Source organism: Apus apus, chromosome 1, assembly GCF_020740795.1.
Source record: "Apus apus isolate bApuApu2 chromosome 1, bApuApu2.pri.cur, whole genome shotgun sequence".
Taxonomy (NCBI): Eukaryota; Metazoa; Chordata; class Aves; order Apodiformes; family Apodidae; genus Apus; species Apus apus.
The window spans coordinates 153,846,809-153,860,094 of NC_067282.1; the positions used below are offsets into that span (position 1 = coordinate 153,846,809).

Here is a 13,286-nt window from a genome sequence, read left to right on the forward strand (position 1 = left end):
ATTGGTGGCGTTTTGACTCGGCTTACTTAGCTGCACACGAGACCTGGATAACGATGCTTACAAACTGAAAATCTTCACGTTAGCCAGTAAGGAAAGATATTACTTCATGAGAGGAGCAGCACATGCTGGATCATGACCTTGCAGGACACCTCTCAGTTTCACAGGCAGAGGAGACTGAGTCAGAGGGAAGCATAATGTGACATTCAATGGGGAAATTTAGTCTTGAAAATAAATCTTCTTGAATTAAAAAATACTGCTTATTACAGTATAACTCTTCATTTGTTCCTTTTTCTCCTGAACTCCTCCAAAGTCACCTTCTTCTGGTCAGCTGTGATGTTGTGCCTTTCAGAGGTGCAGACCTGACAGCAAGGGTGGAGGTGCCCCGGGCTCTGTGACTCATTTGATGTGTAATGGCTTCGTGATGCTGCCATCCACACGTGATCTGGCACGGCAGGTCTCCCCATTTTTGCCTTCCCATCCCAGGACTGCTCCACTTTTCTTCTTCCCAAAGCCACCCCTTGAGATGGGTTGTCATTTCATGTACATTTTGCCCAGTGGCTTCTACAGCAGAGGTCCAGCTTGGTTAGATTCTACTAATTGTCATGGTGTCATTGCCTAAAAATAAGAGATAACAATGCCAGTGGAGAGATAATAAAAACAAACCTTGTCCAATCCATGGGTGACAGCAATCTTGGGATCATAATTAGTAGCTAAAAAAATGGTACATTGTGATTAAATATTGCGAAGCAAGTAAGATCATGTTCTCCAGTGTCATCTGGCACCTTGTACTATTCACAGCCTGTATTTCATAAATTAACAGAGCTGCCAGGAGCCAATCTTACTCAATATAACAAAGTATTTCCTTTTCTGATCAACATGTTTTAAATATTAAACAAGTTTAGTACAATTCAGCTGATGCCTTCTACCTGCCTCTGAATCTTGTCAGAACTGCTTAGCTGCAGAACACACTGTGACACTCTTTTGCGTCACTGTAAGTAGAGAAGTGAGACACTGAGGACTAAACATGTCACCGGTTACATTTGAAAAGAGGTGAGAATGTAAACCAGCATCAGTCTGGAAATGATGATCTGATGGGAGACAGAAAACTCTAGGGAGAGGAAAACCTACCCTGCCAGGGAGGCTGGACTGGGAGCAGAGCAGAAAATCAACTTGAGTATTACGTGATGTTAATGGTAGTGCAGCTGGGCAGGGATGGGTGAACCCCACCATCTGAAGTGGTCTGTCCACCTCTGTGTTCACAGCCGTTTCCCACCACAGAACAACGTGTGTTCTGGGTCCCCTGCTTCCTGCTGGCAACTCCATGTCTGGGGCTCAGTCTGCATGGGCTGCACTGGGGTTTCAGTCCACTTTCTGGAAATATTGAGGGATTTGGGATGAAAGCAAGCCAAAAATCCAGTTCCAAAAAAAGTGCTGAAAGTCATAGTTCTAGATATAAAGATACAAATATATATGCATGCACATATAAATTATATATTACATATCTATTATATAATATTCAATAGTATGTAATGTAAGAAAAATATGTTAGACATACACATACTGCGTATTCCTTTCCATCCAAAGATTTATGTTTTCACAAGATCTTATTTACAGGGAACCCCCTCAGCAGTGGGATGAAGTCTGGCTGGAACAGATAATTGCTCTGCCATAAGCAGTGGCTCTGGCCCCCTTCCAGCAAACATACATGGGTGGGCAGAGGGGTCACTGCTTCATGTATGGGATATTGCCATGGTGTGGGGGGGAAATGTCTCGTAATTCTGTTTATTACTGCGCTTCACATCCATGCAATCCCTCTGCAGAGGCAGCTTTCCTTCCTTTGGGGTGTATTTTATAGAACAGCAAAGTCAACCAGGAAGAAGAAAAATGTTGCATTAAAATAAGAAGGGAGCCTCAACGGCTTAAGCACTTTTTGTTTTTTTCTGATTTATTTTATATATATATATATATATATATATATATATATATATATTTTTTTTTTTTTTTTTTAAAGCCAAATTCACCTTAAAGAATCCCTAAACCAACCACAAGGGAAAGATCTGTGAAATTTTGTAATGGGAAGCGGTAGCCTCTAGGGCCCAGAGGATATGCAGGGAGGCATTTTCTCTGGCTGGTGCAGCTGAGAGCAGCGAGCGAGCGAGCGAGCGAGCGAGGGAGCGAGCGCCGAGACCTGGAAATGAAAGTAAAGAGATCAGGAGGCACATGGAGGGAGCTGCAGGGGCAGCCGATCCAGAAGCAGAATGCTGCCTTCTGTAATTAAATAGCATTTACTATTATTATTACTTCTAGTAATAATACATTAATAATATCTCTAGTAATACAATACCATTTATCAAGAAAAGTTTATACATAGTGTGTGTGGGGGAAACCCGAGGAGAGGTGAGTATTTTTTAATTATTTTGGGGGGATATTTTTGTCTTAAACCAATTCTGTCTGCGTGTGTGTGTTTGTGTATGCAAAAAGGGGTGGACTTGAGAAACAAGAAAATCTGGATATTGCTTCATTAGAAAGTAAAGGCTTCAGACGGTAACTGCATGGATGAAACGTTGTGTAATTGCAAAGTAGGAAAAAAAAGTGGATAAAAATAATATGGGTGAGATTTTGAAGCTAACCCCCTCTTCCGCCAAAAATGTGGGGTTTGCAAGAAAGTAATTGTCAGGGATCCTAATCCCACCCCCTGGAAAAAATGTGGTAGCAGTCTAAAAGTGAATAGCTAGGGGAAAAGCCCCTGGGTCTATATGAAAAACTTCGTATTAATTGCGTTTGTGCCCGTTTGCGGTTTGTAGGTTTAAGACCTGTGTTCAGGTCCGTATTCAGGCTGCCGTTTCCCCCTCTTGTTCGGTATAAACCCCATGAAGCAGCAGAGAAGCCCCTGTGGAATTGCTTTTTCGGATGCACGTTCCGTAGGGGCTTGTAAAGTTTATCAAATAAGAAGATTGTAGGTTGTTGGGGTTTTTTTTAATTCCTTATTTCTTTATTTTTTTCCTCCCAAATTCTTGAATGCTTTATACAGTTTCCGGGTGGCAGGGAAGGTTAGCTTTCCCCCTCCTTCCCCCTTAAAGCCGCCTCCCTGACTCCCGCAGATGTGTGATTTTTTTTTAATTTATTTAAGTGGATGGTGGATGGGGAAGGAGAAAGAGAATGTTTCGGTTTGTTTGCCTTTTCCTCGGGGGAGCCTGGTTATCTCCTGCCGCCCGAGACCATCCCCCCCTGGGCGGAGGGGGGAGGGATGCCCGAGTGCCGGCGCTGGGCCCAGCCGAGCTGCGGGGGGTGCGGGAGGCGCCGGCGGCCCCTCTCCGCCCCGGCCAGCCGAGGTGGCGCTTCCGGCGGCTGCGGCCGCTAGGCAAGGCCGGGGATTGGCGGCCTAGTGCTGGGGGTGGGGGGCGGAGGTAAGCGGGAGCTCCCGCTCCATCCCTGTGGGAACTGGTCCCGGGATGTAATTTTTGAAAGCGGTTGAGGGGAGGGCGAGCTGGTTGGCACGAAGCCAAGGGCGAGCGGCCGAGGGACGGGCAGCGTCACCCCCGCGCCCCCTCCTCGGGGCCCGGCCGCCGTGCCAGGGCCGCTGGGGCGGGAGGCAGGGGGTGGCCCGCAGCACATGGGGCCTGGGCTGCCGGGCTGGGGGCGTCACCGCTTCAAGCTGGCTCCCGAAACGCAGCCCAAGAGACTGTGTTCAGGAAGGAGACCTTGTTGGTCGCAGGTTTGTGCGAAGCTGGGTGCTCGGTGGCCTCCTACAAATCAAGCACACCTGCCTCGTAATACAGGGTTTCTTTTATACATCAAAAATGCAAACTCATCCCTTAAGTACACCGATGCGAACATCTACATACTTAGCCGGCAAGTCCTTCAGTGAGAAGGGGTCCTTCCAGGGAAGTTTAAACTGTTGTTCTCTGCGATACCGATCTCCTGCCTCTATAGACATTTACACCAAGGCAGTACCTCGAGGGTATGTCCGTCTGCTGTGACTACAGACGTTCATGTACATTCTCCCCAGGGGAGACCCATCTCCTGCGGCTGCTGACATCGTGCACCAAGATAGCTCAGCGAACAGCCCCTTCTGTCGGTAATGCTGGCCTGTCTCTTCTGATATCAGAGGGAGCAAAAAATGCGATGCTGAGCATCAGGGTGGTCTCTTGAGGTTTTCACCCACTTGTCTCTATTCCCTTCCTGGGGAAGCATCTGGGTGATGATTTTATTTTCAGCTGGGGTGAGGAGGTCGTTGCTGCCTCACCCTGCATTTCCTGGAGGTATAGCTGGGTGAAGCTGGTGGCACCCTGATACCAGCCGTGGGGCAGGAGCAGGACTAGCGGGGTGCCAGGAGAGTGACCACAGAGGCCCTTTGGGAGGGCAGACACAGTCATCAGACTCGGTGGGCATGGTGGTGGCGACCCGGAGAGCTGTTGGCTGTGAGAGAAGCATTGAAACCCAGGGCATGGGGCATGGCAGGGAGTGGGGGCCTGTGTTTGTTGTGGACTGTGCAGCTTGTCCTCTGCTGACATGAGACCACTTCCCTGTTCTGCTGCACCACCGAGGTAGCCAAACTGCGGTCAGTGAAAGACTCCGTGTTGCAGACTAGTGCATGCTGGAGCCATTTGCCTGGGGGAGAGAGCACATGCAGCCTGAGGCTGAGCTTCCATTTCAGCTGTACAACCTGCCACTTGTATCCGTGAGCTTATTTCTGGCTGAAATGTTACAGTCAGAGCCTGGAAGTCGGTCAAGTGTGAAGTCATTGCCACCCCAGAAATACAATATGAAAAGCTTTGCCCAAATTCAGCTCTGGCAGGGTTGGGAATAACACCAGGTCCTTCAGAAGGTAAATTAAAGTCTTTCTGTTCATCTTGTAGTGTCTTGTAGAGTGAATCTACCCAGTTTGTCATTGACTCACCCTGTTTACTGACTTGTGCTTCCTCTTGAAGGCAAGAAAACCATTTTGCCTGTCTGCAGTATTGTATTTATGTCTGGCAAATAGTTTGCAACTCATTAACGAACTATGAATAAAGTTCTGTACCAGAGAGGATAAACATCTCTGGACTGAAAGGATAAAAGCTTTGTAGTGGGGATATAAATATGATGGATTCGAATTCTGGTGGTGATTTGAGCAGATGAGTCCAGACAGATAGGTTTGGGGGTGGGGGGGAAAGGATGGTTTGTGAAATGTTTTCTGCTGTGATTCTAAATTTAGAAGACCAAGAAAACAAAAGCTAAATAGGCTCTGTGCTTAAAATTAATTATGTATTAGCCATGTATGGTGTGCAGCAGATCTGAAATGTATGTATGGGTGGCTTGGGTTTGTGGTTGTAAAAGATGTGTGGCTTGATCTGAGGGTTGAATGAGACATCATGAAGATGCTGGGAGGACAAGGTGAGACAGAAGTGACCTGAGTTTGATGAGGAGGTGATAGGAGTGGAGGTGTGAGGACTAAAAGAAGGAGTCGGAATGGTTGCTTCCTGCAGCTGTGGGGTAGGCAGGATAGGGGAGAGCTCTGCAATGCATGGAGGAGGGTGCTGATGTGGAGCCAGATTGAAAGACAAAGGTGATTGTTCCTGAGAGATGTGAAAGAAGTTGTTAGGGCAGCAGCATGTGGTGTGCATTTTGGGGGCGTTGCCATGAGGCGATGAGTCTTACGTGCGAAGTCGTGACATAAGCGTGAAGGTTCACAGAGCTTAGCAGGGAAAGCTGGTCACCCACTTACAAGGAGAGTGGAATGTGGGGCAGTATCAGGGGGCAGCAATCTGGAGGGGAGATCAGGCATGCAGTGTATGTCAAAAGAAGGCAACGGAAGGTCTTGTGTTCAAGAATGGTCACTGTGAAAGATGATGGTAGTACTGCACAGATTAACCAGCGTGCAGGGCACAGAGGGTGTTTTTTTTAATAAGGGGGTTGTAGCAAGGATCAAAACTGTAGCTGGGTATTGAGGGACTTCCAGAGATGCAGTAGATTGGTCAGCCATCTGCGTGAAGCAAAGATGGAGATAGGCATGTTGGGTGTGGTGGCAATGGTGGCAGGAGAGAAGAAGCAGAAGGAGGGTTCCAGGATACAAGAGGAGCTGGGTAACTCTAGGAAGGAGATATTCTGGAGCCTTTTGCTGTAGTCCCTTGGCTCCACTACAGCTTTTGGTCAGAAATGTTTGAATGCCCTTCTCTGCGGGCAAGCCACAGTAACCAGTTCTTGTAACACATGCCCACATCCTGCTGGGTAGGATGTTTTATCAGTGGGGTCAGGGTAGCCATGAGAACAGGTACTGATCTCTTCACTCCTCATAGTAGTGTTTTAAGCTGAGCTCAGCAGCAGAGGTTGAAGTAGGCTGTGTGTATCAGAAGCTTTTCAAGATGATGATCTGTTTTGTGGATATACACAATTGTGAAGGTGTGCTGCAGTATTTTTGGAGTGCAGCCATTGACTTTGTGATGACCAGGCAGTGTTCAGCTGCTCTCCCTTTTCATCAGATCCATGTGCTGCAGCTTCCCTTCCCTGATTTTTGTTTTCTCCAGCATGGCTGCTGTCAGGAAGCAGCAAGAGCAGGGCTGCTTCTACAGGGAGGACAAGCTAGGAGCCAAAGATGATGACAGCCACCAGCAGTTCTGGGCACAGTCCCACCATATCTGAACAGGGCAGGCAAAACAAGGTGCTGATAGCAGGGATCCATCAACAGTCCCAGGGAAGATGGGGTGGTTATTTGGGTCCTGGGTCTACCCAGCAAGTTCAGCAGTCTGATATGGTGCCAGAGTAGGACTGAAGAAAAGCTGCCTTCAGTGTAGGTCCAAGGTTTGTCCAGGAGATAGAACTGAGGACAGGTGCACCTACAGTATGGCTCAGATGAGGCAGTATGCCTGAACCTGAACTTAAGTGGAACTCCTGAACTGTGGGCAGAGGGTGCATGGGTGCAGGTCTGAGGTGAGGCTGTTTGCAGCATTTGAAGCTTGTTAGTGCACTCAGAGCCCAAACAGCTAGAAATTCCTCCTTCCTGCCTGTGCTTTCCCCCATCAATCTTTGTTAGGGCCCTCTTGGACTTTTAACCCTTGTCTCTGATAGCCCTCACGGTTCTTCCCTACTGTGCTCTGGGGTTGCTCTGTCTTCTTTTCTGGCTTCACTGCTGTCTGTGTGGAAATGGTTCCTACTGCTTCTCTTCACCTTGACTGTTCCCTCTTCTTCTGTTGCAGAATTTAATGCAAGGAGAAATGTAAAATAAATGGACTCTGTCTCTTTTTCTATTCCTCAAGCCAGTCTGCCTGTAGTGTTAGTGATCACATTAACCTCACAGTCTCCTTGTTAAATTTCCTTCTTTCTTCCTGATTGCTCATTATCCAGGTTATTTATAAATCATTCCAGGCCTTCTGTTGGTGTGATATTGAAGTCTACCTGCTCTTCTCCATTGCTTCTGTTAAAAGCCTTTATAGAGATGCTGATCATCACTCACCTTGTCAGCTTTCCCTTTCGTGCTGCGCTGCTCATCCTGTTGCAAATGCAGCTGCTTAAAATCTTCTACCTGCTGCTTGGACCAGATTGCTCTCAGATTTAATGTCTGATGACTTAAAAACTGCACAGTTATTACTTTCAAGCTCTTGCTTGCCTTTTGCTACCACTTTTTCCTGGTCTTTCTCTTGATTCTGCCTTTCCCCAGCTGTCATTCTTGGTAAAGGACAGGTATTAATTCTTCTGTATTTTGTGTGGCACAGAGCACAGTCACTAAGGGCTTGCAGTGTTGTGAGGATTGATTTTCACAAAGGTCTCTTCCCCAAGTGCCAGACTGAACATGCCATAGATACTGTGAGATGGCTTGGAATGGTAGGGATTATTTTAATTTAAAACGGAGCTGGCAGTAACGCTCTCCAAGCTGTTGTAGTGTAGAGTTAGAGAAATTACTTTTGTTTTTGTCATTATCTCTTCAGAGGTGGTCCCAGGCTGGGAAGGCACAGTGTCTTCAGCTCCATTTCATCTCTGTGTTTTTGTATTTGCTGCCTTTGTCCTAAAGTTACTGTACCTCAAACACTGAGCATTGTTTGTGGTCACAGCTGCTTGATGGCAAGACTGGGAAATACGCAGTCTCCAGCAACTCTCATTTATTGCAAAGTATCATCCCTTCCTCCCTTTTTTATTCTTTTCTTCTGTGGCAGACCTGTGTACCCTGGGGAGAGGTCAGGGAGTGGCCATTCCAAGACTTCCTCCCAAAACACAGAGAATGAAGGTCATGTATCTTATGGTGTGATTTAAACCCATTTTAATTGAGGAAAGGGACGTTACTACAAAATGGCTCCATTGTACTCCTTGCCTATCTGCACTCATAGAGACCCAGACTGGATTTGATCAAACCTAGACAAGTTACTGTGCCCATTTGTGTCCCTTACTAGGTGGGGATAACTCTTTGGAGTCTTCCTCTGGCCCTGCCCACCCCAGTTTAAAACAGTGGGGGGCCCTGTCCCCTCTCTGAAGGGCTGTTCCCACAGCTACAATGCTCTTGCCTGCGGATTTTCAGCACAAAATTCCTGTTGCTTAGATTGATTACTGTTCTTTTATGTAGACCACAGCAAGCAATTTGATCTCCTTCCTTAGTGTCTCTCTCTGTGATATGCCTCCAGACACCTTACAGAGATTCCTTATGGTAAACCAGTTTAAATCTGTCCCAAATGAACAGTGGTCAGAATTGCTAGTGGTCAGAATTGCTTGTCACAAATTCCTGAAATGACTGACAGTGCAGGAGAAGTGTTGACCTTTTTTATTATTTTTTTTTAATTATTTTTTTCCCTTTCCTGGAAGGCAGTCATGATTACAGTTGGTGCCTATTCCTTTATTTACTGGCAGCCTAAGGTAGAGAGCTCAAATTGAAGTAATTCTTCTTTGCCCATGTATCCTGGCAGTGGTGTGTGAGAAAAAGCAGATACTTGCTAGTGAGCTGCTTGCCATCCTCTGTCTGCTGTGTGGATAAATCATGGACTTCAGTGTCCAGGGCGTCTGGTCTGGAACATTTTGTTAGTAGTAAATTCAAGCACACACAGAATACTGTGCTGATTAATTGCCAGCAAGACCTGTCATGACTTACTTTGTTGTGTTTTGTTTTTTCTTCTTCCTCTACAGCGACTATAATGGAGAGACAGAAGAGAAAACAAGAAATAGAGAAAGGACTTCAGTTCATTCAGTAAGTGAACAACCTCATTGCTTCCTGTGATTTCGGAGACAGGTGTCTGCCTATCAAGGATTGCAGGAATCAAGTTCTTCCTGTTCACCACTTTGGGGCTTCTGCATGGGAAAGAGATATTGGTCCCAAGGGTGTTCACCATGATTCTTCAGTCTGCTTCTTGTACTGCCATCTCTCTACATTTGAAATTGTGTAATTTTAATTCCCTTGGGTTTTGCCCTCTGCTGCAGTTCCAGGATGATTTTTATAGTCTCAAGGTGCTCTCAACAATGTTATCCCTCCTTTCTTAGGAAGGGAGATAGTGTTTTTGTTTTGTTTGGGGGGGAAGCAGGGTAAATGACTTGCCAGGTGCCCCATATATGCCTATAGCAGAAATAGATTACCTGGGCTCTTTTACAGTTCTCTACTTGGTAGGTGCCCCAGGTCACTCTTTGACTATCATGTGGCCTTGTAGAGCTTGATGTGGTTGCTGACGTTGTAACTACAAGTCCAAGTGTTTCCTAATAAAAATACAGTAGTGTTTTTTCCCCTTCAGTGTTTGAATTAGCAAAGACCTCAGACTCAGATTCCAGGGTGAATAAGGAAGCAGCAAGATTGTAATCAGATGGGTTTGAGGTTTAAGTTCTGCTTTGAGTCCTTCAGTTATAATGGCTGAAATCTTGTGTATCTACAACAGGAAAAAAAAAAAAAAGGCAAATCTTCCATGTTACATATTTATGTCCTGTGGCATGACAATTATATTTTTGCCCCAAATTGAGACTAAATGGGGCTGATAATCCAGTTTCAAAGAGGAAATTTTGAGGTTTATTGATAATAAAGAATTTAGAAATACAGGGTGGTGATCATGCTTCTGGAGCACTTCTCAAAATCTGAACTTGGGGCAGTGTAATTTGTTGGCTTATTTTGATGTGAAAGAAGGGTAGTCCAATTTTATGAGCAGCATTAATATTTCTTGCAAAGCCAGGGCATTTCCTGCAGTTAATTTTAAGGAGCAGATGATTAGGTGAAATCTAAAATAAGTTTACTGTCTGTCCAGTAAGGTAATCTATATGATGTTGTATTTCAAAGGTACAAAGGGGCCATAAGAGGTGCTAATAGCCTGTTGTTTTCTCCTTTAAGAGAAAAAATAAATACAAGTGGTCCAAATCTGGGTGACCTGGGTGGTCTGATCTGAAGAAGGGAACCTTTCATCTAGGTCTCCATGCTGATGTGGGGTAGATGATATCCACACAAGCACTGCCAGTTCTGTGACACAGCCTGGCAGCTTTGGCCAAGACAGCTGGAGTTAAATGGCCTCCCAAACTTGCATTTTCCCCTTTGCTTTTGTGCTGTAGGCCTGAAGGCTTGTGGCTGTGTCAGTGCAGAGGAAAGTGATTACATTTATCACTGTATGTCTTTGGCTGCACAGAGGATTTGTGGAGGTCTTGGAGTGCCGGTCTGGTGCCTCTCATTAGAGCCAGATGCACTTAAAATACACTTGTGCTCTCCATGACCGTTTTTCATGGGACTTTCAGAAAGGTGGGGGTTTTTTTAGGTGACTGGTGGAAGGCATGTTGCAGAGGATTGTGTATGTGCAGAAAATAGCTGAGAGTAAGATTCCTCTAATGTCAAGTCCCTTTGGGACCTGATCTTGTCACCACTATGGCCATCACTGAGCACAGTAATTGTGTTCTCTTTGCCCCATCTACCTTTTAAAGTGATAAATTGTTCAGCAACTCATGGAGATAGTCAACATAGGACCAGAAAGATGGTTTCTTCATCAGACAAAAGCCTGTGTTTGTATGGATATCTGTTTCATGAAAATTTTCTCTTTTTCAGGTCCACATTGCCCCTAAGCCAAGAAGATTATGAGGTAATGAAAAACTTGTTTTTTGAAGTTGGGAACCTTTGGTTAGCAAGATTTGTTCTGTTGCACATTCATTAGTTAACATACCAAAAGTGGGGAGTGTGGGATGGCCTGTCACAATTTGTCTGTAACTTAAAGCTCTAAGGTTCTGACAACAACAACTGTAAGGAGAAGAAGAAAACACTTGAGTGCTCAAGAAGGAAGCGAATTTGACTGGATTATTCTCCTCTACCAAAAGACTGATGTTTTACAGATGGGTGGGGAGGCAGGAGGATCTTAGTGGTCAGGAAGCTTGCTAAAACTTACGGAAAGGAATGGGAAATTGGAAAACCTCTCCTGTCTCTGAATATCCGCTTCAATCTGTTTGCTCTCTCCCCGCTGCCCAGGCCTTTTTGCAGAAGCTGGTGAGAAACCTGTTTGCAGAGGGCAATGATTTGTTTCGAGAGAAGGATTTCAAGCTTTCACTAGTGCAGTATGTAGAGGGGCTGAACGTGGCAGATTATGCAGCCTCCGACGATGTGACCATCCCAAAGGAACTCCTGTGCAAGCTGCATGTCAACCGAGCTGCCTGCTACTTTGCCATGGTGAGCACATTCCTAAGTCATCCCCAGGGGCCAGGGAGGACATAATGGTTGCAGTGCCATGCAGTTGGAAAAGATGTTAAGACGGGTTTAATTTGATTTTATCCCTGCCCTTCTCCAACACTGGAGGAGATGATGACAGAGGAAACTGCTGTCTACCTCCCCACTATTGCACTGTGTCTTACAAGACCAGAGAAAAGATGTGAAGGAGAGGGGGCCAGGTTTAAGGTACTGAGAGTGCAGTTCTGGTCCGTCTTAGTAAGTTAGTAAAATCTGGAGACTGTAAAGAGCCAGCGCCTTCCGTTATTAAACAAGTATTTTTCTGGAATACTCTTTTGAGTATTGCTCTGTAGGTTTCTGCCTCCTTGATTGAGGCACTAGAAGACAGTGAGAAAGCTTTGGGTCTTGACGGATCTTTCAGTCCACACACATGGAAAAAGAATCTGCAATACTTAAGCTCTAAAAGGCTGCATGCTTCTATTTTCCTAAGGAATCCAGCAGCTTTCCTTTATGGCACAACCCCTGAGCCGGTCCATCCTGTTTGTAGTGAGGCTGAGTCCCATGAAAAAAATGAGCAAGCAGTCACATAATTAAAGACTGTCAAATGTCACAGGCCCAAAGTACAGGGGGAGACAAGATAAGGTTGTTCAAGCAGCCTTACTTCTGGCATTCACTGACTTTGAAGTGTATTTAGTTTTGCAAGACTTAATAAAATGTTCTATTCCTGTAGGTTTTGTTTGTCTTTACACTGGTCTCTGTAGGAGGGAGTATATATATGTATTTCCAACTGCTTTCTGTATCCCTGTTTTCTGCTGAGAAATACAATGTTTGCATTCACTCAGAATGAAGGGTTTGTCTGCTGTGTCTCAGCTAACTCGAGGTGGTCTCTTCTATGCAGGGGTTGTTTGAGAAGGCACTGGAAGACAGCGAGAAGGCTTTAAGTCTTGATGAGGAAAACATCCGAGCGCTCTTCCGGAAAGCCCGCTGCTTAAATGAACTTGGAAGACACAAAGAAGCTTATGAGTGCAATAGCCGATGTTTGCTCTCCCTCCCACACGTAAGTCTCTGACATGCAAACTCCTCTTGATTTCTGTGGCCTACCACCTTCCTGCTTAGTGTCAAGTCAGAGGATAGTGGAATAGTGGATAGTGTTCCTGGGAATATGCTTATGCCAAGTAATTCTGTCTCTCTGATTTGAAGATGGGTGTTTGACTCCACATATTTCTTCAGTCCAAGTTACCCTCTGTAGACAGTGCCAGCCATAGACACCGGTTAGTGACTGCAGGTTTGGTGACCTAATTGTGAAGAGCAAAACCCTACCCTAACAAAATGTGAATGAGATTTTTTTAATTATCTGGTTTTATATGTCTAATGGGAGTAGCTAGGAGCATGGGACATATGGGAACTGGAGCACTGGAAGGAAAACATGTGCTTTTCCTGGATTAGATAAAAATGTCTCATGTTTTACTTACTGATAGCTTAGGCAAGCTGATAAAGCTTTTTATTTCTTGTCAAACATGGGAAGGTGTTCTTGACATCCTATGTCATAGTTATTTTTAAGTTCACAGGTGTGTAAATTTTTGCATTCAGAGGTGACTATCTGCATATGCTACGCTCTAGGTATTTTCTTGACAGTGCTTTTGTTGAGTGGCCCTTTAGGCCAAATTATAGACAGGAAAACAGACTGTGATTAGATAGATTCTAGTGAGCA

At 45.4% G+C, this 13,286-nt stretch overlaps 1 protein-coding gene across 8 annotated transcripts in view; it reads left to right on the plus strand.

Moving 5' to 3' along the window:
- Positions 1 to 2,062: 2,062 nt before the first annotated feature.
- Positions 2,063 to 13,286, plus strand: part of ZC3H7B (zinc finger CCCH-type containing 7B) — a 49,598-nt gene continuing 38,374 nt past the window's right edge. For all 8 annotated transcript variants that reach the window (XM_051614874.1, XM_051614895.1, XM_051614930.1 and 5 more), the window contains exons 1-5: positions 2,063 to 2,397; positions 9,088 to 9,148; positions 10,967 to 11,000; positions 11,381 to 11,578; positions 12,474 to 12,632. In XM_051614874.1, coding sequence (XP_051470834.1) covers positions 9,096 to 9,148; positions 10,967 to 11,000; positions 11,381 to 11,578; positions 12,474 to 12,632 — 444 coding nt within the window. In that variant the 5' untranslated portion in view covers positions 2,063 to 2,397; positions 9,088 to 9,095. The remainder of the gene's footprint in view (positions 2,398 to 9,087; positions 9,149 to 10,966; positions 11,001 to 11,380; positions 11,579 to 12,473; positions 12,633 to 13,286) is intronic.